General features: G+C 52.0%; 8 protein-coding genes across 8 annotated transcripts; 2 read left to right on the forward strand and 6 right to left on the reverse strand.

The window, feature by feature from the left end:
* Positions 1-43: 43 nt before the first annotated feature.
* On the reverse strand, positions 44-1,183 carry K460DRAFT_360010 (uncharacterized protein; the record flags this gene model as incomplete). The annotated part of the gene is made up of 1 exon (XM_040932239.1): positions 44-1,183. The coding sequence occupies one exon, from the start codon at positions 1,181-1,183 to the stop codon at positions 44-46; it is 1,140 nt and encodes a 379-aa protein (XP_040782878.1).
* Positions 1,184-1,371: 188 nt separating this feature from the next.
* K460DRAFT_348639 (thioredoxin-like protein) lies at positions 1,372-3,200 on the reverse strand. The gene is made up of 2 exons (XM_040931393.1): positions 1,994-3,200; positions 1,372-1,939 (listed from the first exon to the last, which is right to left on the reverse strand). Exons 1-2 carry the CDS (start codon positions 3,111-3,113, stop codon positions 1,575-1,577), a joined length of 1,485 nt encoding a protein of 494 aa, XP_040782879.1. The 5' UTR covers positions 3,114-3,200; the 3' UTR covers positions 1,372-1,574.
* Positions 3,201-3,210: 10 nt separating this feature from the next.
* Positions 3,211-8,613, reverse strand: K460DRAFT_389890 (RING zinc finger protein-like protein). The gene is made up of 4 exons (XM_040935755.1): positions 8,154-8,613; positions 7,551-8,097; positions 4,824-7,500; positions 3,211-4,768 (listed from the first exon to the last, which is right to left on the reverse strand). The coding sequence occupies exons 1-4, from the start codon at positions 8,442-8,444 to the stop codon at positions 3,421-3,423; spliced, it is 4,863 nt and encodes a 1,620-aa protein (XP_040782880.1). The 5' UTR covers positions 8,445-8,613; the 3' UTR covers positions 3,211-3,420.
* Positions 8,614-8,789: 176 nt separating this feature from the next.
* K460DRAFT_371521 (TFIIH basal transcription factor complex helicase-like protein subunit) lies at positions 8,790-11,673 on the forward strand. Its single transcript, XM_040934371.1, has one exon. It carries the CDS (start codon positions 8,827-8,829, stop codon positions 11,206-11,208), a length of 2,382 nt encoding a protein of 793 aa, XP_040782881.1. The 5' UTR covers positions 8,790-8,826; the 3' UTR covers positions 11,209-11,673.
* A 46-nt stretch (positions 11,674-11,719) lies between these two features.
* On the reverse strand, positions 11,720-12,997 carry K460DRAFT_348647 (uncharacterized protein; the record flags this gene model as incomplete). The annotated part of the gene is made up of 3 exons (XM_040931394.1): positions 11,720-12,236; positions 12,293-12,759; positions 12,848-12,997. The coding sequence occupies 3 exons, from the start codon at positions 12,995-12,997 to the stop codon at positions 12,026-12,028; spliced, it is 828 nt and encodes a 275-aa protein (XP_040782882.1). The 3' UTR covers positions 11,720-12,025.
* A 396-nt stretch (positions 12,998-13,393) lies between these two features.
* Positions 13,394-15,653, reverse strand: K460DRAFT_348650 (uncharacterized protein). Its single transcript, XM_040931395.1, has 4 exons — positions 15,418-15,653; positions 14,828-15,316; positions 14,061-14,775; positions 13,394-14,007 (listed from the first exon to the last, which is right to left on the reverse strand). Exons 1-4 carry the CDS (start codon positions 15,505-15,507, stop codon positions 13,799-13,801), a joined length of 1,503 nt encoding a protein of 500 aa, XP_040782883.1. The 5' UTR covers positions 15,508-15,653; the 3' UTR covers positions 13,394-13,798.
* A 248-nt stretch (positions 15,654-15,901) lies between these two features.
* On the forward strand, positions 15,902-19,561 carry K460DRAFT_297063 (DNA repair protein; the record flags this gene model as incomplete). The annotated part of the gene is made up of 1 exon (XM_040929674.1): positions 15,902-19,561. The coding sequence occupies one exon, from the start codon at positions 15,902-15,904 to the stop codon at positions 19,559-19,561; it is 3,660 nt and encodes a 1,219-aa protein (XP_040782884.1).
* A 260-nt stretch (positions 19,562-19,821) lies between these two features.
* On the reverse strand, positions 19,822-20,514 carry K460DRAFT_258925 (yippee-domain-containing protein; the record flags this gene model as incomplete). The annotated part of the gene is made up of 1 exon (XM_040927443.1): positions 19,822-20,514. A coding segment is annotated over one exon (693 nt), but the record flags the coding sequence as incomplete, so codon positions are not given.
* Between the last annotated feature and the right edge of the window lie 1,107 nt (positions 20,515-21,621).

The raw sequence follows: 21,621 nt of genomic DNA on the forward strand, positions 1-21,621 counted from the left end.
ATACCATGGTTGTCTAGTTCAGCGGGATTTCTTTCCAAGAGCGTTACTGTTGACTAGGTTGTGTTCGTCCCTTCCTTCGCGCCCGTTTCTGTTGTTCTTGCATTGCTTCCTGGGTTAGTGGCGAAGTTAGTTCTATGCGACGAGCCTCGCGTGCTATCGCACCAGGGCCATCCGGTAACACGAAGCCCCGTAGTCGAGGCGAGACTACTGGAGGTTGACGAGAAGGGCTTCGATGATTACTTGTAGACCCAGAACGCTGAGAGCTGCGATGTAGCTCAATTTCATGTCGAGGAGACGTATACGAGCGACGACGGGAGCTCGATGATTCCGGATTTCCGCTTGCAATACGATCGTCTGTAGAAGGCCGCACCTCGGACTGTAGAGAATCACTATGCGATCTGTGCCGTCTCTTATCCTGCCGCGCCCTCCTTTCATGAGGGGTCGCCCTGTCTCGATCTGTGGGAAGTCTACTCGGGGGAGGTCCAGCCACTGGGATTCGTGCTTCTCTTGGCTGAGTGGATAGCCGACTTTCTGAATATTCTGTAACCAGAGGCTCGTTCACAGGTACGTCGGCAGCTAGACGCTCTAGAGATAATACCTCATCTTCGCCGCCAGTGAAATTTAGATCAAGCGCTCCGCCATTGTGCAGGCCACCACTTGGAGCTGGAGAATTTTGTACTCTCATCCTTAGAAAGCTGGGTTGAGAGTCACGTCGTGACGGCGGTGTAATTTCGACATCGCTTTCCTGATCAATCCGATCATGTTCATGAGCGCCATCAGCTTCGGCCAAGTTCCTTACCGTGCGCTCAGTCGACCTGCCGCCAGGCACCAATCTCGTGCCATTCGCTCCATGGCCGTTATCTCTTCGCCCCGATAAGTGTGTATCGGATCTTAAAGCTTCTACCGGACGGAGAAGTCGAAGCGTTCCTTGAATCTCTTGAATGTCATGCTGCAGTTGATGAAGAAATCGAAATGGATGCCGCACAATCTGAAGTGCAGTGTTACATCTGGAATAAGAGCCAATGGAATTCTCAGACAATCGTTCCCCGTTAATCCTACTTTGTCTTGACCGCACCTGATAATGCGTATTGCCAGCATTTTTGATTACGACCTTGCTTCGTTCACCAATACAAATGTGGAATCTGTCTGGTTTCAGGACATTTTCGGATTGAAGTTCAGGCATCTTCGGTTATAGTTTCGTTTTAGTGAATTGAATGCCTCGATTGGAGCCTTAAATGGTCTAGCGAAAGATGGTGTGATCTATGCAAGGCAAGGCAGCGTTGGGCCGAAAGCATAAACGTTGGTCAGCCAAGAGGTAGCGACGTGGTAGATCAAACGCAGCTGTTTCAAACCATCTTTTTAAGTTGAATGCTCCCGTTAAACTATCGGCAAATTGAAGTGCGTTTGCCACTCTCCTTCTGACACAAACGCAAAAGCACGCTTATTCAGCTACCAATCGCTAGCCGATATCTGTAACATTCAATATCGTTGCTTGGCATTATGAGTCTGGTTACTCATTCTGTGAACACTAAGCTACTACTTTGTTCACACTAATATGCGCGAAACTACAGTTCTCATAACTTTGCCCCCACATTTCCACCACCATAATCCACTTTCCGCGGTTCAGCAAGCTCGTTCGAACGCTCGGGTTCCCAGCCCGCAATCAAATCCTCTACAACACCAATCTCGTCCTGACCCCAGACAAGACCACCTGCAAGTTTCCACTCCCCACCCCCATCATCTCTAAGAACGCGATACGTAGGCACGCCACAAATCCCTTTGTCTTTCGCCTCAGCAGTAAGCTCTCTCAGTTTTGTCTTGATAGCCGGCGTATTCGATTTAGCAATGAGATCTGCGCCGTTGTAGCCCCCTTTGTCAAGGACCTCGGCGAGTACAGATTCTTCCGAGACGTTGGCGTTGTGCTCCCAACAGGCAGAATCTAGGATGTTGCATTAGCTAAGTGCTTGTATAGACTGCTAGGGGATCACCTTACACAGCAGCGGAACAGTCCTAGGCTCCACAATAGCAACTCTGAGCACAGTAGGTGTCCGGATGGGGAATATATCCGCCCAATGAAAATCAATGCTCTTGTCCTTTTCCCCATCCTGGGCATTTACGGCGTTCCAGTACTTAGACCAGTCCGCGTGATCTTGTCTCGACCATAGTGCTTTCGCCGGACTCACCGCAGCCATCGGTAAATTCGGGGCTCCAATTTCTCTGAACAGAATGCCGAGTAAGAACGGCTTCATCTCGACTTCGAGCGCGTGACCAAATGTTCGCTTTAGCCGCTCAAGCTGGGTGTAGCCGAGAAAGGCCCAGGGACTGCTGAAGTCGTACCAGAACTCCAACTTTACTTTCCCGTGGACTTTGTTCGAGGGTATGGACCTAGGCATCAAACTTCGTAAACTAGACACGCGGTTCCATTCGTTGTTCTGTTGGAGGGAGAGTAGCGTAGCTTCGACAAAGTGCATGCGGTCCTGCCCCCAGAAGAATCGTCCTGTTTGAGGTCCGCCGCTGAAGTCTGTCCACTGCGCGCCAGGAATCCAGAATCCAGGGACACCGAAGGCTCCTCTTTCGATGGCTTCTGCTGTTGCAATTTCTAGCTGCTTCCTTGCATTTGCATCGTTGAAACTCGCTGTGCTAAGGGTCGCAGCACTCTTTATACCGCTCTCCTTTACAATTTGTAATATCACGTCGCTGTCACTGACATCCCTGCCTTCAACCCAATACGCTTTGAATAGCGCATCACTCAACACTCTCCTCTCCCTGTCATCTTCTACACAGTATAGCAACCGCAGTGCATTGACAGTTTTCCGTGGATGTTGTGGCGGCGGGTTGTACTTGATCTTATATCTCTTCAGTGTCCTTTGCATGGACATCCCAGTCACGGCTTTCTTAGTAGGATTGAAGACATCTGATGCCGAGCCACCAGCACCTTGTGGTGCGGCTGTTGCGCGGTAAATAGCGCCCAGAAGTACAGGTCGGTAGATGAGCTTTGCATTTGTTCGCTCGGCGAGTGCTCTGACGCGGGTGGATGCTATGTAGGCGAAAGGGCAGGAAATATCGTAGTTAAACTCAAGGGTTGGAGAAGTCATGTTGTCGACCGGTAACATTGGCTAATTACGAAGTTTGAATGAAGTAGCGTATAATAGAAGTTGGACAGTATGAAGAAGGATCAATGTATATACATGAAGTTGACTGGCGATTCAAGGCTGAAGCTCGGTGTATTGATAATGTGGGGTAGATGCAGGAACCGTGCACAGCCGAGGTTCAATCGCGTCAGCACCATCCACTGCGAGCAACATGACCCTAGATGCTGGGCATTATAATGAACCAAGGTGATCATTATCAGATTTGCATTCATGTCGAGTCGAGCTATTTACATGAAGGCATAGAGTATCTTACAACACCACCCATGACCTAACCATAATTGAACGGGTTCCTGCAGAGCGGGCAGCTCGAACTCCCGCTTGTCCTAAACCACTTGAACAAACAACTTCCATGGAACAAATTTTTGCACGTTTGACAACGCTTATCTGGCAGCTTCCTATCACTGCCTACGATACTGTAGCAGATGGCGCACTCAGTTTGCCCCTTCATAGCTCCATCGACATTGCGCTTGAAAGTGGTCAATGCGTCAATCAATGAACCATTGAAGATAGTGATAGCACCGAGCGAGGTCCGAAGCCAGGATTGCCATTTCTGCTCGTTTACGGCGACGCGATTGATACCCTCAATATGTGCGTTGGCAAGAGGAAACGCCGGGGGAAGCGAGACTCTCATCGACATTGTCTGGTCATCTACGGTGTAGGAAGACGTGATTTCGCGCGCCCGTGGAGCCACTTTAACACTGAAGGGTGAATCTGGCTCAGATTCTGATTGTTGCTCCGACCAAGAGGTGACGGATTCGAGCGCAGCGGTGATCACAGGGGGCGAGATATATTTCTCGGTCCAAGGTTCCAAAGTGACGACCGTGGCACGCGATTTGCAGTCGATGAACCAAGATTTGGTCAATGACGGTACATGTCGAAGGCTTAGGAAGTACAAATGGGTAAGCAACCAGTGAAGATCCCGCTTGGGAGGCTCAATATCGGGCTCATATGTGGTGATGTCGAGCTTTGACACGTCAACGGGCTTGTTGTGCGCATGGCCTAGGAAGTCGAAGGTGAAGTTGAGCAGACCAGGGAGATATTCACCCTCCTTGACGTGCTCAACATAGTCGTTCTTGACCTTGAACGAAGCATGCTCCAGATGATCGAACACAAGTAGCCAACTTAGCAGATAGCCTCGGAGTGGTAAGGGTACGCTTCGCTCGAAGTTCGCTTCCGCTAAAGCCGCCACCGTTGGCGCATCGATGATTAGTGAAAGAAGCTCCTCTGGCAAGCGAGCATTTGTCTTCTCTAACGCTGCATCGATAGAAATCTGTTCTTGGGCGGCTGGTATCTGCTTATGCAAGATGTCGAATGCAGTCTGTTGCACGGGTTGTGACTCCACATACAGGAGAGGATACAGCTCGTCCGTAGACTCTAAGTGCTGTAGCGAGACCCTGGAAATTTGACGTGCTAGCACTTCGTTGACCATCTTTAGGGGCTGATGGAACTCGTCTGGGAAGTGCTGAGAATGTTTGAGTAAATTTAGGAGTCCGTTGGCAACAAGTTGCTCGGTCTCCTTCCAGGCATCTTGGAGATCATCGTTGGGCTCATCGACTTGGGTTAGTGTGCGAAGCTGAGCGTACAGCTTCAGCGATGAGTGTACAAACGGAATCGAACTGCAAAGGTTTAGCATGCAGATCAGTACTACTGGAAGACCATAGAACGACATACCTATCTTTACCAGACTCGTTCTCCTCGAGCTCCTTTGTCCTTGACCAAGCAGCGGCAAGGGCATTCAAGATTTCTCCCCAGTGCTCACCATATAAGTCACTCATCAGAGGCAAAAGTACCGTCAACGCACGACACAGCTCCGCCTTGATCGGCCGAGCAACCTCGTCTTCTTGCAACCACGGAATCACGTGTTTAACGAAAAACACAAGGCGTTGCTTGGCGATGCTTTCCACAATACCTTCTTGACCAAGAAGAGTATTCAGTAGAACCAACTGTCGCAGACTTTCACTGGGCTTCAGCCCAATCTCTACACCGGTCAAGTCGGCAACGATCTCATTGCACATCCTCTCGCATGCCCTTGAAGCAGCTAACGGTTCTTTGAAGGCATTTAAGAACCCCAGCAGCGGGAAGACTTCCTTAGTCTTGCGCATAGCCTTCAGCGTTTCCTGAAGTTGATCCGTTTGCGAGTTTCTCCAAAAGGCAACCTCGATCGCATCTGCCACTAGAGCACTATACGTACGCGCAGCATAGTAGGCTTGAGCCGAGGCAGTGACATCAATCTTGGAAATTAGCTCAAGTGCCCATTCCAACATAGATGAGCTGGCGCTCTCTCCTGACCAAGATGTAGAAAGTCTCTTCAACTCTTGAGTGAGAAAAGATTGTGTATCTGACATGAAGGTCATCGCATCCGCCTCCACGTCAGGATTGTAGTCTGCCCAAAGACCATTGGCTCCAGCAAGCCCTAGATTGTCGTTCGCGAGTTGGACCGTAAGTGCGATGTTGCGCAAGTATGCATCTCGAGTGTTAACCGGAACAGCCTCGATGGGGAACAACTCGGGGTTCTTGAACAATCTAGTAACATATTGCGTGATACGGTACGCAGCGGAGTACCCATCAGCATCTCGAGACATGTTCCTGATGCTGTTCGTAGAATCGCTCGAGTCAACGAGATACACGGCACCGCCTAGAGGATTGGTAATAGCGAGCGATGATTTGGGAGCTGAGTTAAGGAATGGTGCTAAAGCGGAATCCCAGTCGTCAATAGTTGGGAAGACTTTGGATATGTCATTCCAGCTACCTCCCATACTAACGGATTGCTTCGCTAAGTCGACTAAGGTTTCTACGGAGACTGATGTTGAAGTAGCCTCCCGAAGGCCTTGGTGAATAAGGTCGTACATGGACTGCTTCGTATCAGACCCCGATGACAGGAGGGTCTGAATGGATGCATTGACGGCTGTGGCGCCATGTGCAACCTCGTCATTCGGCGACTCGGAAGCGAGCAATAAGCTTTGAAGGAGCTTGGATCCATGGGTGGTGGCAAGGAAATTTCGCAGTATGGACGGATTCGATTTGACGATTTGGCGAAGTCCTTGTAGCGTATATGGCGCGTGTTGCGATATCGAAAGTGACTGTGTCATGTAGGCGAGAACTTCATCGACGGTGTCTGGAGACAAGATTTTTGCCCTTGACTGTAACATGCGGTTAAAAGAATCCCACTCGGCAGAGCCCTCGACTGCTTCCTGTACAATATATTTGATGTACTTTTGCAAATCAGCATCCGATGTGGCCAGGTCGAAAGACTGTGGAATCCTTGGTGATGTAAGTATTGCCTCGAGTGCTTTGGTTTTCGCTGGCGAGTCGGCCTCCTTCAAGATATTTCTTAGAGCGACGCTCCAGGCATCCTTGAAGGCATTAGTTTCGGCCATGGTATATAATATATCAACTAGATAGGTTGATGATGGCGATGACATAAGGCCGGGCAGATCTTCGCGAACGAAATGCTCTATTTCAAGCTCAGCTTGAGTTCCTGATACAAGGGCTTGACCACGAAGTAGTAGAGCAGCCACTGCACCAGCTGCACCATATGGTTTCCCATTCCTGTTCTTAACAACACCAAGTGCTTCGATTATGATCGAAGAACAGGACTGGCGGAGAACGGGCTGCATAGATGGGAAGGCTTCAGATTTGATGACCTGCTCTTGTAGGGCGGCGAAACGTGTCGCATGTTGAAGCACAGCTACCTGTGATTTCTCGTAATCTTTTGACTGCTCTGGAGCTGAGGTCTTGACATCATCGATGAGTTGCTGGGCGAATGCAGGCCACCTTTCCGCGAGTGTTGCTACCATGCCTTTGATCGTTAGTGCTTTCTGTAGCAAAGTAGTCGCGTTTGCGGGGATAGTCCACTGTGAAGTCTCTAGCGAAGGATGCAAATACTGCTTCAAGAGTGGCAAGACCATGTCCTCCACGAGCTTGCCCTTATCCTCATCCGGCAGCTGCTGGTCGATGAGGTGGACGATATCTAGATACGCAGTGAAGGCTGCTTCGTGATTGAACTTTGACTCATCATTTCGAACGATGCCGCCCTGGAGTGAGCTTAGAAGCTCCGCAGCGTCGGCAGCATTGGTAGGTAAGATTTCCTTTGGTAGAACCTGAAACAATCCCGACAATCGATTCCAGAAGTCGCGAGGACCTATTTGGGACCCCTTCTTTAGAAACTGCCGTAAGCGCCTGTCTACTGCGGTTTTGCTCTTGTAGTGCTCCGTCCAGACTGAAGGATGCGCAGACGTGAGCAATGTCAAAGCTTCAACGTAGTCGTAAATAGAACTGATTTGGTCGGAGTTTAGAGCAACGGAGAGATACGCCTTGCTGATCGCTTCGAGGTTGGCTTCGATACCTGCTGTGAAATTACTTAGGACAGTAGACGCATTAACCTCAGTTGTTACATACCTGATTCCTTTATGAGGCATGTCTTCAGAAAGCGGTGCAACGACCGCCGTACCGAAGCGTCTCCGTAAGAGGCAAACTCCCAGAGCTTCTTGTCGCCAAGTAAGCTCTCATAGTCGGGCTGGTACTTGGATAGTTCTACGGGTTGTAGATTTGCCAATAAGCTGCCCAATAATGCGATACAAGCTGATATGACCCTGCTATACTTGGCGTCTGCATCATCCTGACTGACGGTTCGTTCGTCGCTCAGGGTCGTTGGGCTCTCTTTGTCGATGGCGTCCCGACAGTACTCCAATATGGGCTGCTGATACGCCTTGCGGATGTTCTGTATCTTTTCTGGGGTGTTGAAGACCTGACGGAGGGAACTCTGTGTTGCCTCTACCACGGACCGATCGGTGTCGTAGAGGCCGCATAACCACGCAGCGACACTCTTGGGCATGTATTTGGCTATTCGCTTGCCGGCAGATACAGCAATATGACCGTGTACGGCATGGGCGTTCTGGCGGACAGCTTTCGCGTTGTCTATTGAGGTGCGAGGGTAGATCTTGATCTGCAGAATTCTCTATTACTACTAACACAATATGTACACGCACATATGCAACGCACCCATGCCTCGAGCAAGCCTTCCTCGACTGGATCCTGCAATGACAAGATGTATGTTTGAATGTCTTCAAGAGCCTTTGCCTTTGTAGTACTATCCTTTTTGGACAGGTTCCTGAAGTAGACGATGACATTCGCATCGGATATGGCAGAGAGGTCTGGCGGCTCCGATACGTAGGACAGCTGCGAGGAGCTGGCGCCGAAAGCTGGAGATGAAGAGCCCCCAAAGCCTCCCCCAAAGGCGGTTGAAGCAGCCCGCGCACTGCTGGCCTGAGACTTTGCTGTGCGCTTGCTCATAGCGGGGTCTGGAGGCCTTCGAATAGCTCTGCGAATGCCAATCGACGAACGAGATGCGGTGGTGAGGATGGTCTGGGTATACTGGAACACAGAGAAAAGAGAGACGACAACGAAGCAACCCCCAGGCGTGGAAATATATGTACAGTACAGAGGAGTTTGTGTGCGAACGCGAAATGTGCGGCTCTGCTGCTTGACAATGACGGCACCAGAAGGGCGGAAGGCGGCAGTGGGGCTCATATGGACCCCTGTCTTTGCGCCTTACCTTTATCAGCACTAGCTCATTTTGGGTGATCTTCAACTGAAGGCAACGCCCGAGCTTGAGCTTTGTTTCAACAACTTCCCATCGCCACGACAGAGTCCGCGCGGGCGTTGGACCAGCAAGATGAAGTTCTACATCGATACCCTCCCCGTGCTGTTCCCTTACCCTAGGGTATATCCTGAGCAATATGCATACATGTGCGATCTCAAACGGACGCTGGACCGAGGTGGCCATTGTGTTCTCGAGATGCCTTCAGGCACAGGTAAAACTGTGTCGTTGCTCTCACTGATTGTGGCATACCAGCAGCATTATCCTGAAAAGCGGAAGCTCATTTATTGCTCACGTACCATGTCGGAAATTGAGAAGGCGCTGGCGGAACTGAAGGCGTTGATGAAGTACCGAACGGAAGAGCTAGGATACGATGAGGAGTTTCGAGGGCTAGGATTGACGAGCCGAAAGAACTTGTGTCTGCATCCGTCTGTTAAGCGCGAAAAAAGTGGCAGCGTTGTCGATGCACGCTGTCGAAGCTTAACGGCGGGCTTCGTCAAAGAGAAGAAAGAACGGGGCGAAGATGTCGACCTCTGTATCTATCACGACAATTTGGATCTCTTGGAGCCACACAATCTGATACCTGCCGGTGTGTGGACGTTTGACGGCATACTCAAGTACGGCGAGCAGCAGAAGCAGTGTCCGTACTTTACTGCGCGGCGAATGATGCCTTACTGCAACGTCATCATCTACTCGTACCACTATCTCCTAGATCCAAAGATTGCGGATAGGGTGTCCAAAGAGCTGTCAAAAGACTGCATAGTAGTCTTTGACGAGGCTCATAACATTGACAACGTATGCATCGAGTCGCTCAGCATTGATTTAACCGAGGACTCGTTACGGAAGGCGACCAAAGGAGTAAATAACCTGGATCGCAAAATCACGGAGATGAAGAGCACGGATGCCGAAAAGCTACAAAACGAGTACGCCAAGCTTGTCGAAGGATTAAGAGCGGCGGATGAGGCACGCAATGAGGAGGCCTTCATGGCAAATCCGGCGTTACCGGATGACCTACTTACAGAAGCTGTGCCTGGCAACATAAGACGAGCAGAGCACTTTGTCGCATTTCTAAAACGATTTATCGAGTATCTGAAGACGCGGATGAAAGTTCTCAACGTCGTCTCAGATACACCGCCAGCATTCCTGCAACATCTTCGCGACCTCACTTTCATCGAGCGGAAACCGCTGCGCTTCTGTGCCGAGCGTTTGACATCACTCGTCCGAACTCTGGAACTCACAAATATCGAAGACTACCAACCGTTGCAAGAAGTCGCCACATTCGCCACACTTGTAGCAACCTACGAAACCGGCTTTCTCCTCATCATCGAACCCTTCGAATCTGCAACTGCCACGGTGCCGAACCCTGTCCTACACTTTACTTGCCTCGACGCGGCGATCGCCATCAAACCCGTCTTCGAGCGCTTCTACTCCGTCATTGTAACCTCGGGAACCATGTCGCCGCTTGACATGTACCCGCGCATGCTCAACTTCAACACCGTCGTCCAAGAATCCTTCACCATGACCCTTACACGGAAATCCTTCCTCCCTATGATCGTCGACCGCGGCAATGACCAAAATCAAGTAACCTCCCAATTCGAACACCGCAACGATCTGCAAGTACAGCGAAACTTCGGCACGCTCCTCATCGAATTCTGCAAACTGACGCCTGACGGTGTGGTCGTTTTCTTCCCATCGTACTTGTACATGGAGAGTATCATCAGTGCGTGGCAAGGCATGGAGATCTTGGACACGGTATGGAAATACAAATTGATTCTCGTCGAAACACCCGATGCGCAGGAGACAGCCCTTGCGCTCGAAACCTTCCGCACAGCATGCAACAACGGCCGCGGCGCCGTGCTCCTCTGTGTCGCGCGTGGTAAAGTGTCAGAAGGTATCGATTTCGACCACCACTACGGGCGCACTGTGCTGTGTATGGGTGTCCCATATCAGTACACCGAGTCCCGCATTCTCAAAGCACGCTTAGAGTTCCTACGTGAAACGTACAGGATCAAAGAGGCGGATTTCCTTTCTTTCGACGCTATGCGTCACGCTGCACAGTGTCTGGGTCGTGTCATCCGCGGTAAAGATGACTACGGTATCATGGTTCTGGCAGACAAGCGCTTCAACAAGAAAGTCACCCAACTTCCCAAATGGATCCAACAGGGTCTCGACGCAAAGTCGACAAAACTCTCCATCGACCAGGCTGTTGGCACCGCCAAGGCCTTCTTGCGCGATATGTCAGTTCCCTGGTCGAGAGCTGAGCAAGAAGGGCATTCGAGCTGGAGCTTGGAAGAGCTACAAGCTCATCAAAAGAAGAAGGAAATAGAAGGAATCAGCGGCACGGATAACCCGGCTATGCGCGCATTAGAGGGCAGGGCCGAAATAGAACCAGGTCCTGAGGTAGACGAATTTGGCGGCGCGGATATGGATGCCGTCATGGCGAATTTGGACGAGTAGTATGCATATACATGTATTCTTTTCCCGCTACCTGCAGGTTATTCGGTTGGCGAAGATACCATGGAAATTGAGGGTAGTCTGCGTTTGCGTTCTCGGTCTGGCGCAGGGGGTTTGTATAAGCATACATTGAGGATATCAAAATGTAAAACGAATGTCATACGTAATCATCCCATACAATCTACGTCGCAGAATCCAGTACTTTATCTCCATGGTTCGGTACAATCTACATGTCTCAAATTTATAAGTCTCTTCACAAGACTGAGTTTGAACCTTTCCTCCCTCATGTCCTCGTAGCCTACTCTCACCCATCCATCCTAGTGAGCTGGTTCTAAAAGGACTAGGTATATAGAAATGTCTGCCCGTATGCATTAGTAATACGGCTAACGGGGTATAGCCAATAGTACTAAAAATTTTGAATTAGAGTGGAATGTTAGGAATGAAGGATTTTTGCAGATGGACGGGTGTTAGATTGTGGTAGCTGTTTACGAGTTTTTTCCACGAGCACGACATTCGAAAGCAAAAAACGTCAATAATTAAGAGACTGCCTCGAGAACAAACGCCTTTGTCCAAAACGCAAATGCTACAGGGGTACATGCACTATGTATAGGTAGGTAGGAAATTGACGCCGTTCCTGTTGCTCAAGAAGAGACGGCAGAGCTAGGAAGCACGAACCTCATACAGTAACCCGAATGGAAGAAGCAGGATTAAAAAGTGGGCCAAGGAAGAACAAGATAGCAGAACCACAACGCAATAGTAACAGACTGACAAGCCTCCAAATGTAGCCATATCCGTAATCATCTGCGGGAGCGACTGACGCTTAGGTCTCCATTTCCATGAACAACCATTTGTCGCTAATCAGCTCTTCTCCATGACTGAATTCATCTAGTGTCGTAAGACTGAAGCCGATCCAGCCAAGATCCTTCGTCAAGGTATCTCTGGCGAGCTGGTCTGTGTGGCGGTCGATGCAGACAATGAGGCGGTCGCAGGAGAAATGGTCGACTTCGCAAAGTTCGAGGAGGGCCATGAGGCTGTGACGTGTTAGTAATGTGTTAAGTAGGAGGCGTTTGGTGGAGGTAGGACTCACCCAGCCTTGAGATCTCCCACAATAACCGACTGATCAAAGAAGACGAACATGGCCTTCTCGTCATCATTCTCCGCCACGAAGCCGCGGAACCTGATCCCGCCTACATAATCCCACATCTCGATCCAGTCGCTGATGGTACCCTTGTCTGCATACTCGAGCGACTGCATCGGCTCTGGGGACGACAAAGACGAATCCATCGAGCTGGCTGAATCCGAGTATCGTCGCACATCGACACCATAGTCATTGCCCAAACTGGTGGTAATGTTGTTATGCATACCCAATACAAGCGAGTCCTGACGTTGCTGGCTCCCCTCACCCAGGAAAACAGCTCGTAGTGTCTCGCAGAAGAGTCTCTCACACTCTTCCGTAATGGTATATGCTGCCCCCCCTCTGCGCGCCTGTCTGCCTTTAACGGCGGACTGGTGTCTGGCGGCGAGGGGGGGACTTGGCGGGGGTGATGGTATTCCCTGTCGTAATCGTTAGTATGCACAGGGTATACAAAGGGCAAGGTAGTGGTGTAGACTTACCGAGCTGACCTCAGGAACACCACTCGACCCCGGCAACCCGCGTAGTCTCATAATGAAAGCCCTGAACGTTCGCGGTGGCCGAGTTTACGGCGTAACAGCTAGCGCGCACATTGGCAGTCGACGAGCCGTAGGAAGAGACGCTACGATTACTACTACTACTACTACTGTTTCGTTTCATTGTCGAGATCGCCATTGTTACAGGATTGCCACGGTTGCGATGGGTGAAGTTGTTGGTATGTGCGATGGGAATATGGGCGTTGAGGGCCAAAGTGACGGTTTGTCGAGAGGCTTGGAGGCGCTGGCCTGTGTGACTTGGGCGGTGGACGTTGATGTGATCGGTGGTGAGGAAGTGAGGAGTCGTCGGGTCGGTTGGGTTGGACTGCCTTGTGGGGTCTTGGCCCGTGCGACCTGAGGCAAACCGCTGGTTGGACAGCTGCCAGAATCTTCCGCCACGCCTCTTAGGCCTCGGCGCAAACGAGCGCAGTCACGTAGAGGACTTTTAGACGGTCGCTTCTAACGTCGTAAATGCACTGTGTTAGAAGCTTGGTGCTACGACTCACGTCACTGCAAGGAAGGGGTAATACGACTAAAACATTGATAGACTACATAGATCGAAACCTAAACTCCATAACTTTTCGAAATAGCGTCCTCAGCGAACTGGTGCCTATGTTGGCAATCGCCTTGCTATATCACAGCCACATGCCGTTGACATGGGAAAACATGTCGCGTAGGGGGTGAGAAATCCGTCCTCCCTGCAGTCATCTAACAAAATCCCAGAGTATGCAAGTCGGATATCTCACTCATCGCGCTATGCAGGAAAATCAGACGACGGAAATATACGAGAGAAGCGCGAACGCACGCAGGCAGGTGGAGTCCCGCGCGAGCCTACTGCGCAGGAGTGGAGTCGGATCCCGGCATCGTACTTGAGGGAAGTGGGCCCTGTACGCGTACAATCGGACAAATACAGTCGAACACCTTTCTAACCGATGGAGATGCACTTGATGTCGAAGATCAAGTCAGAGTTGGCAGGAATTTCCGGGGGAGATCCCTTCTTGCCATATGCGAGGGCCGCGGGAATGGTAAGGCGGCGCTCTCCGCCAGCAGTCATACCAGCGACACCGACATCCCAGCCCTTGATGACTTGGCCGACACCGAGCTTGAAGGCGAATGGCTTGCCTTTCTTGTTGGCTGTGGAACTAGTTAGTGATCTGAACCCAAGGGCAAAGTTGTGGGGTACTTACAGTCAAAGACCTTTCCGTTCTTTAACTTGCCAATGTAACGCATCTCGATGCGGTCACCCTTCTTGGCAGCCTTGCCCTTGCCCTCCTTCTTGTCATCGATGGTGACACCGCCGACAACTCGTGGGCCCTTGGGAGCCGCCTCCTTCTTTGCCTCTGCCTTGGGCGCCTCGACCTTGGGCGAGCCAGTGGGGCCCTGCTCAAGGTTCTTGGCGAACTGAACCTTCTTCTTGTCGCTGCTGGGCTCAGTAGCCTTCTCGGCCTTCTTTGCTGACTCGGCGGTACCAGCGGTTGCCTGGCCATCGTTCTTCTTCAGCTTCTTGGCCTGCTTCTTGCTGAGCTTGGCATCGCCGTTGGTCTTGCTGATCAGGTCATCGAGGGTAGCATCATCCTCGGACTCGGCAGGACGCTTCTTGCCCTTCTTGCTGCCCTCAACAAGCTTGGGTGCCTCCTCCTCGGAGTCAACCTCAGTGACCCTGGGATCTTGCAGACCATCAAGCTCATCATCCTCAGACTCATCAATGTCGTCCATGTCAAGCTCATCCTCATCGGGCGAGAGGTCGTAATCGAGGCCATCGAGGCCGTCCTCCTCATCCTCGCTATCCTCATCGGGGAATGCGATGTAGTTACCAGTGACGAAGACATCATGGGTACCGCTGACCATAAGGTAGACCTCCTCGCCCTCACGAACAGTGATGTCGAGGGGTTGCTGGTAGTGCTGTATGTACGTTAGTTTTAGTGTATGTGGGTATTTCTAGGTCCTATCTTACCCTCTCTGGGTCCAGGGTGCAAAGAACAAGCTCCTCAGGCTCATCATCCTCGTCATCATCATCCTCATCCTCGTCGTCATCCTCTTCACTGAGGTCGTCGGCGGTGATCTTGCCCTTGCCCTTGACACCGTTGGTCAGGCTGCTGTCGATCTCCATCTCGTCAGCCTCGAGGTCCTGCTGCAGCTTCTTGGTGAGCGCGGCCTGCTTGGCCTTCTTCGACTTGACGGGGTCGCTTGGGCCACCGTTCTTCTCGTCCTCGCTGTCATCCTCGTCGGACAGGTCGGAGTCGGCCTCGGGAAGAGCGCCAGCCTCGCGCAGACGGGCAGCAATAGCCTCAATATCTTCCTCATCGTAGTCCTCATCGTCGTCATCGCTGTCCTCGAAGTCCATGGGCACGCGGATGAGCTTCAGGGTAGCGCGAGGGACTTTGTGGTTCTCATCGATCTGGGGCTCCTCATCGGGGTCAATGGCCGCCATGGTGATGCGGAACTGTGTTTTGTTAGGAACTGTTGTGAATACCGAATGAAAAAAAAAATGCAATACGAAGTGCGCATCGGGGAGAGCTTAGAATAGCAATAGGGAATACTCACAGCCGCAGAGGGATCGATAGCCGCGAGAATGGGAATGCCTCCAGCTGGGATGCGACGTCCATAGACGCCAGCGGGAATAGAGGTAACCATCTTGAAGGATGAAGCTGATATGTCTTTCGAAAAGCTGTACGAAATATCGAGATTATGGATGGACTGCTTAGGTTCAATGCTCAGGAAGTTGCACAGCGCGAGGACAGGCTGGTTGAGCAGAAAGGTTGCAGAGCGCAGGAATCTCGAAGACGGCGGGTCGAAGGTCAAAAAAAGTTCGCCAAGCATATGCAGCTTTGCGCTTCACCGCCGGCGGGACTGGCAGAAGGCCCACATCGCCTGCCTTAGCGTGACGTCCTCGACGCGCCACCAGCACGCGCTTTCACTCCCCACCACCGACTTTGGATGGCGGATGCCTTCACCAGTCCATGACCCTCACGCATCATGACCACGGCCTCGATGGACGCCCTTGATCCGCGATCAGATAGCAACAACCATGGGCTCGCGCTTGGAGAAGAATTCCGACTCCGTGCGCAAGCGCATCGCCAACCACGCCTTCGACGGAGAGGATGGTGAAGAATATGGAGGATCAGCATTTGGGGGCTTCCCCGACTATTTTAGGCGGAAGAAGATCAAGCTTCAGAATCTAGACGCCGACATTCGATCGCAGGCCGGCGACAAACCTCCCATCTTCCGAGGAGTCGTCGCGCATGTGAACGGCTACACACAACCGTCCCTCAAGGATTTGCACACGCTCATTGTCCAGTATGGCGGTGGCTTTATGCAGTACCTGGACGGAAAAACCACCGCGACGCATATCATCGCCAGCAGCCTCACCCCGAAGAAGGTGGTTGAGTTTAGAAAGTACCGCATCGTAAAGCCCGCGTGGGTGGTGGACAGCATCAGCGCAGGGAAGCTGCTTCCGTGGAACGAATATCGCGTAGTGGATGAAGGCGAGAAGCAGAACGTGTTGGCGTTCGACAATGGCACAGTCACCAGCCATGCCAACGTCAAGGTGAAAGGCTACCGTGACCAGACTGACGCGAGTTGGTACACCAGCCAGCTGAGGGGCAGCCAATCTGGACCCGCCAGTACACCGACACCAAGCAGCACCATGCGCTCGCGCTTCTCCAGACAAAGACTTCCGACACCAGACGACGACATTGAAGATCTGCCGCCATCGCATCAGCCCAAGACCATTGCTCCCATGGTACCCACGTCTGGCAAGTCAAGTAAGCCTGAGAAGCTAGTCACGCCTCCTAAGACTAGTCCTCTAATTGCTCCCCAACGATCGAGAGACGACGTTGCGGGGATTGACGACGTGCCGTTTGATTTTCATGATGACCTTTACGCTAACCCCACTCCCCTTGCTCAGCAAGCGCAGCCTGGCAAAGAGCGTGAAGATGTAACAGAGCCGGCACCTGATGAGCGAGCTGCGGCACCGCCTCGGAACAGGGGGCTGACCGCGGAGGAGCACAATGCAATTCTCCTTCGCGACCCCAAGCTCCGCAAGTCTACCGTAGTTGACCCCAACTTCCTTGAGCAGTACTACCGCGAATCTCGTTTACACCATCTATCGACTTGGAAGGCAGATCTCAAAGCTCAGCTTCAAGCGTTGGCCAGCGAGAAGACCTCATCCCAGAAAGCCAAACAGAAGCGACCGCTAGGTGCGCGACGCTACATCCTGCATGTGGACTTTGACAGCTTCTTCGCTGCCGTCAGCTTGAAAAAGCATCCCCAATATAAAGATAAGCCAGCAGTGGTAGCACACGGACAGGGCAGTGGCTCTGAGATCGCAAGCTGCAACTACCCCGCGCGGAAGTTTGGAGTCAAAAACGGCATGTGGATGAAGCGAGCTCAAGAGCTTTGTCCAGATTTGAAGATCCTACCCTACGACTTTCTCGCGTACGAAGAAGTCAGTCGAGCTTTCTACGATGCTATTCTCGCCACAGATGGTCTTGTTCAGAGTGTTAGTGTTGACGAAGCATTGGTTGATGTGTCGAATCTTTGTATTGCTACTGGTGGCAGCGATGGTCGCAAAGTACACGAGGGGAGCAACTACCGCGAGCAGGCCAGGGCGGACGAGATTGCACAGTCATTGCGTGATCAAGTCAAAGCGAAAACGGGGTGCGATGTTTCGGTTGGCATCGGTAGTAACATATTGCTAGCCAAGGTTGCTCTAAGAAAAGCGAAGCCTGCTGGCCAGTATCAAATTAAGCCTGAGGAGGTATTGGACTTCATCGGGCAGTTGCAAGTGCAAGATCTGCCGGGTGTTGCGTGGTCTATTGGCGGGAAGCTCGAAGAGATCGGCGTCAAATTCGTGAAGGATATCCGTGAACTTTCGAAAGAAAGATTAGTGCAGACGCTGGGCCCAAAGACCGGCGAGAAGCTCTTTGAGTATTCAAGGGGTATCGACCGTCAAGAAGTGGGTGAGCAGGTCGTTCGCAAGTCTATATCCGCCGAAGTAAACTGGGGTGTCCGCTTCGAGAACCAAGAGCAGGCTGATGAGTTCATCACAAGTTTGTGTGGGGAGCTGCAGAAACGACTATTGAAAGAAAAGGTCAAAGGTAAACAGTTCACGATGAAAGTCATGCGACGCTCGCCGGATGCTCCTTTAGATCCACCAAAACACCTCGGCCACGGGAAATGCGATACACACAACAAGAGCCTACTGCTTGGAGTCGCGACTAATTCGAAAGAGGTGCTTGCGAAGGAGGCGTTGAGCATTCTACGTGGTTTCAGCTTCACCCCTGGTGAGTTGCGAGGCATCGGCATTCAAATGACGAAGCTCGAGCCCATGAAGAACGCTACCGACGGCAGCCACGAAAGCTCACAACGGCGACTTCAATTCAAGGTAGGCAACACAGAGCCTGTCAGGGACCGCGAGGCGCCGAAGGCTGTGGACGAAGACCCGATTCAAGATGAGCCGGAGACCCCTAGGAAGCCGAAAGTAGCCTCTGAGGAGGAGCATGTTGTATTTGGGGCTCAAGAGCTGAATCACTTAACCCCGTCTCGCCGCCCGCTGAACACCCTGGGCACGCAATTCATCATGCCCACGCAAGTTGATCCCAAGGTGCTCGCGGAACTGCCCGAGGACATCAGATCAAAGTTGCTACGGCAAACTCGACAGTCATCTCCGACCCCAGCAGCTCGCAATGCACATAGGGTAGAGCGCTTCGGAACGCCGAAGAAGACTTTGCCATTCACAATGACAGCCCTTCCGGCACCATCTCAGCTCGACCCTGATATCCTCGCTGCACTTCCACCAGAAGTTCGAGCAGAAGTACTTGCACAGTATGCTGCTGGCGCAACACCCACCTCTCCGTCTCGACGACCAAGGTACGCTGACCAGACACTACTGCCTCAATCCCCGCGTAAAAACAGGATCATAGGCATCCCAGCGAAGAAAGCTATTGTACCAGTCAAGCGCGGTCGTGGACGACCACCCAGGTCTGCGATGCTGGCTGCGGCTGCGCAAGCAACCACGATAAGCAAAACAGGAAAAACACTTACGCAAGCGAATTTCATCTCCCTCAAGAACCCCGCCCGAGAAGTTGGGAGTAGAGAAGGTTCCGCCGGTCCCAGCAATCTCAGTGAAGGTGTCGCTGCACCTGCGGGTCCTACGAGAAGGCCAACAGCGAGCGAAGGAGAGCTCGACCCAGATTTCCTGTCTGCCCTCCCTGAAGAAATCCGCAAAGAAGTCATCGAAGAGCACAAGCGCAAAAAACTCCAAGCTTTTCGTCTTGCGGTGACTCGAAAACAGAAAGCAGCCGCGCCATCCCTTCAACCAACCAGGCCAGCTCAAACGATCAAAGTTCCTCGTCCGCCTAGGCCAACGTTCACTACGCAGAAACTCTCACGCGAGAAGGATCTAAGAGGCGCAATGAGAGAGTGGGTCAGGGAGTTTGGTGATGAAGGGCCGTATGGCGAGGATGTCGCTGCGCTGGTGAAGTATCTCAAGAAAGTAGTGCTGGAGGAGAGGGACTTGAGCAAGGCAGTTGGGGTGGTGAAGTGGGTGGATTGGGTTGCTGGCGACGCAGCAGATGAGGATGGGCGTTTTGCCCAAAAACAGTGGGACGAAGCTATGCACACGATACGAGTAGGCATTACGGAGGCTGCGAAGGAGAGAGGATTAGGCGCTGTGTCATTTGACTGATGACGAATGTTATTGCATCAGTACGGTTGTTGTAGCGTCATTCCTTGGGAGATATACCACGATGATAGATTATTATTACTACGTATGATACTATGAATCAAACAAGCCGGTACGCCGGTGCCATGCGCCTTTCCTGCGCATCCAACTTCCTACCAAGGGAATGTCGGGGGGTATCTAAAGGAGGGGATATCGTAAATCGTAATCAAGTGTAGGGGGTATCTGCCATTGCTGTTCATCAAACGCACTCTTTATCCGCCTCTTCCAAAAGCGCGATTCTTCCTCCTCCGCCTGGCGAGCTGGGGGCTCCAAATCCCGCTAAAAAGGTCCTCGCACTCCTCTTCGTCCTGCGAATCAAACTGGATATCCTCGTCCTCCTTGTCCTCTACTGCCCTGCCCTGCTGTCCCTCTTCCTCCTGCGGTACAAGGTCCCTGGACTCCCACTCAGCGCCCTTGACCACCCTCTTCGTTTCCAGTATGAATTTCCCAACCTTGTACTTCTGGCTGTCTTCCTCGGCTTCGACGTACTTCCAGCCCAACACGACGCCGCAGCTCCGGCAACTAATATCAGACACCGTGTGTGCGCCTGTGACTAGTTGGCGCGGCGCAGGTTTGTGCGTGAGCGTGTTTGGCAGGTCGTCTTTTGTCCACTGCGGTGCGGCCAGCGCGCCGCCTGCGAGGATGGTGGATGGTGGTGGTGGCGCAACGAGGTAGGCGCGGCCGTGGCGGCCGGTGAAGCCTTTGCTTATGATTGAGGATGTGGGGATCAGGTCTGTGAGGCATTTCTGGCAGCGGAGATGCGAGGTTGGGTTGTTGGAGAGGAACGAGGTCGGCTGTGGCGGGGAAGCGGATGGCGAGGCGGTGGATGCTGTTGATGTGGATATTGCGGAGCTTCGACGCCGGCGGAATGGGATGCTGGGGAGGAGATAGAGAGGGAAGGGTGTCGTTGGTGAGTTCGGCATGTCTTCTCCTTGTTTTTGGTTTGATCTTATGAGACTGAGTGGTTATAGATGGATGTCTTCCACTGGTATGGGAAGGGATAGAAGCACAGTCTGCGTTTCCGAAACCCGCTCAGTAAGTGGCAGTTCCAACCTTGGAGATATAATCCGAATCAGGTCGGTCCTTCTACCAGTACGCCAGTACGCGATGTTGCGAACCGTCTGTTTGCGGAAGTCGAGACAATGGTCAAGGTCTCAGAGCTCCGCAGCACTCCGCTTGGTCTCAATCACCGCGAGGTTAGTATGAGTAGAGAAAGCAACTCTCCAGGAGTGCAAGAACAGCGTCTGTATATAGAAGAGCTTCTATAGGGCCCCGCAGGCAGAGGGATGACCCTCCCTTTGAGGAATCGCGTCGCGACACGACTTGGAGGAGGAGCAGGTGACGTGCTGGAGAGAACGCTGGATGCCGCGATAAGCGATAACGGACGCCACAGCCGAGGAAGGCGGGGCTCACAGGATACAACCTTGAAGGTATGACACCTTCACACGTCAAATGCTCGAAGACAGTGTGAGATGCTGAGGAAAGGCAGGTAGGTAACTAAAAGTAATTCAAGCATCTTAATAGGAACTACAGTCGCAAAGTTTCGTCTATACAGACCTACACGGGCGGGGGCAAATCACGGTGAACTTTACTAGATCACGCGGCCTAATGAAACACGACCTTCGTCACGAGTGCGCTGGCAGCTTCCGATGCTCTCCGGTTGGTAGAGACGCTACTGGCGGAGATCACTTTACGAATGTCGCAATGGGAACCTCAATTATTGCTCCTGATTGATCTGTACACCTTAGCTAAGGCCGTTGCAGAACCCTCTAGTTGTTGAACGTGGCTGTCGACATAACAGTGCATGCTCTAGCCTACACCAACATGACTCTTTCGATGCAAGCAATGTAATACACTGGTCAACCACTATCAGCTGCCAGTTAGGTATTCGGATTCAATTCATCTCTCTAGGGACAGAACGCTCTTTCAAGTCGTACTTTACATCTACTGGTTGTCGCGTTCTTACCTCACGCGAGCAATGGCTCCTTCTCCGTTGGGCTACGCTGTTTCCTGTCCTTTCGCCA

Source organism: Cucurbitaria berberidis (genome assembly GCF_010015615.1).
Source record: "Cucurbitaria berberidis CBS 394.84 unplaced genomic scaffold K460scaffold_7, whole genome shotgun sequence".
Taxonomy (NCBI): Eukaryota; Fungi; Ascomycota; class Dothideomycetes; order Pleosporales; family Cucurbitariaceae; genus Cucurbitaria; species Cucurbitaria berberidis.

Bases quoted from the DNA above. Each gene is read 5' to 3' on its own strand.
- K460DRAFT_348639 (XM_040931393.1), bottom strand. From the start codon at position 3,113: ATGTTACCGGTCGACAACATGACTTCTCCAACCCTTGAGTTTAACTAC. The intron at 1,940-1,993 runs GTAAGGTGATCC...GCAACATCCTAG, and splicing joins TAGGACTGTTCCGCTGCTGT to ATTCTGCCTGTTGGGAGCAC.
- K460DRAFT_389890 (XM_040935755.1), bottom strand. From the start codon at position 8,444: ATGAGCAAGCGCACAGCAAAGTCTCAGGCCAGCAGTGCGCGGGCTGCT. The intron at 7,501-7,550 runs GTATGTAACAAC...GTAATTTCACAG, and splicing joins ATGCCTCATAAAGGAATCAG to CAGGTATCGAAGCCAACCTC. The intron at 4,769-4,823 runs GTATGTCGTTCT...AAACCTTTGCAG, and splicing joins AACGAGTCTGGTAAAGATAG to TTCGATTCCGTTTGTACACT.
- K460DRAFT_371521 (XM_040934371.1), top strand. From the start codon at position 8,827: ATGAAGTTCTACATCGATACCCTCCCCGTGCTGTTCCCTTACCCTAGG.
- K460DRAFT_348650 (XM_040931395.1), bottom strand. From the start codon at position 15,507: ATGGTTACCTCTATTCCCGCTGGCGTCTATGGACGTCGCATCCCAGCT. The intron at 15,317-15,417 runs GTGAGTATTCCC...AACAAAACACAG, and splicing joins CTATCGATCCCTCTGCGGCT to TTCCGCATCACCATGGCGGC. The intron at 14,008-14,060 runs GTAAGTACCCCA...CTAGTTCCACAG, and splicing joins GAACGGAAAGGTCTTTGACT to CCAACAAGAAAGGCAAGCCA.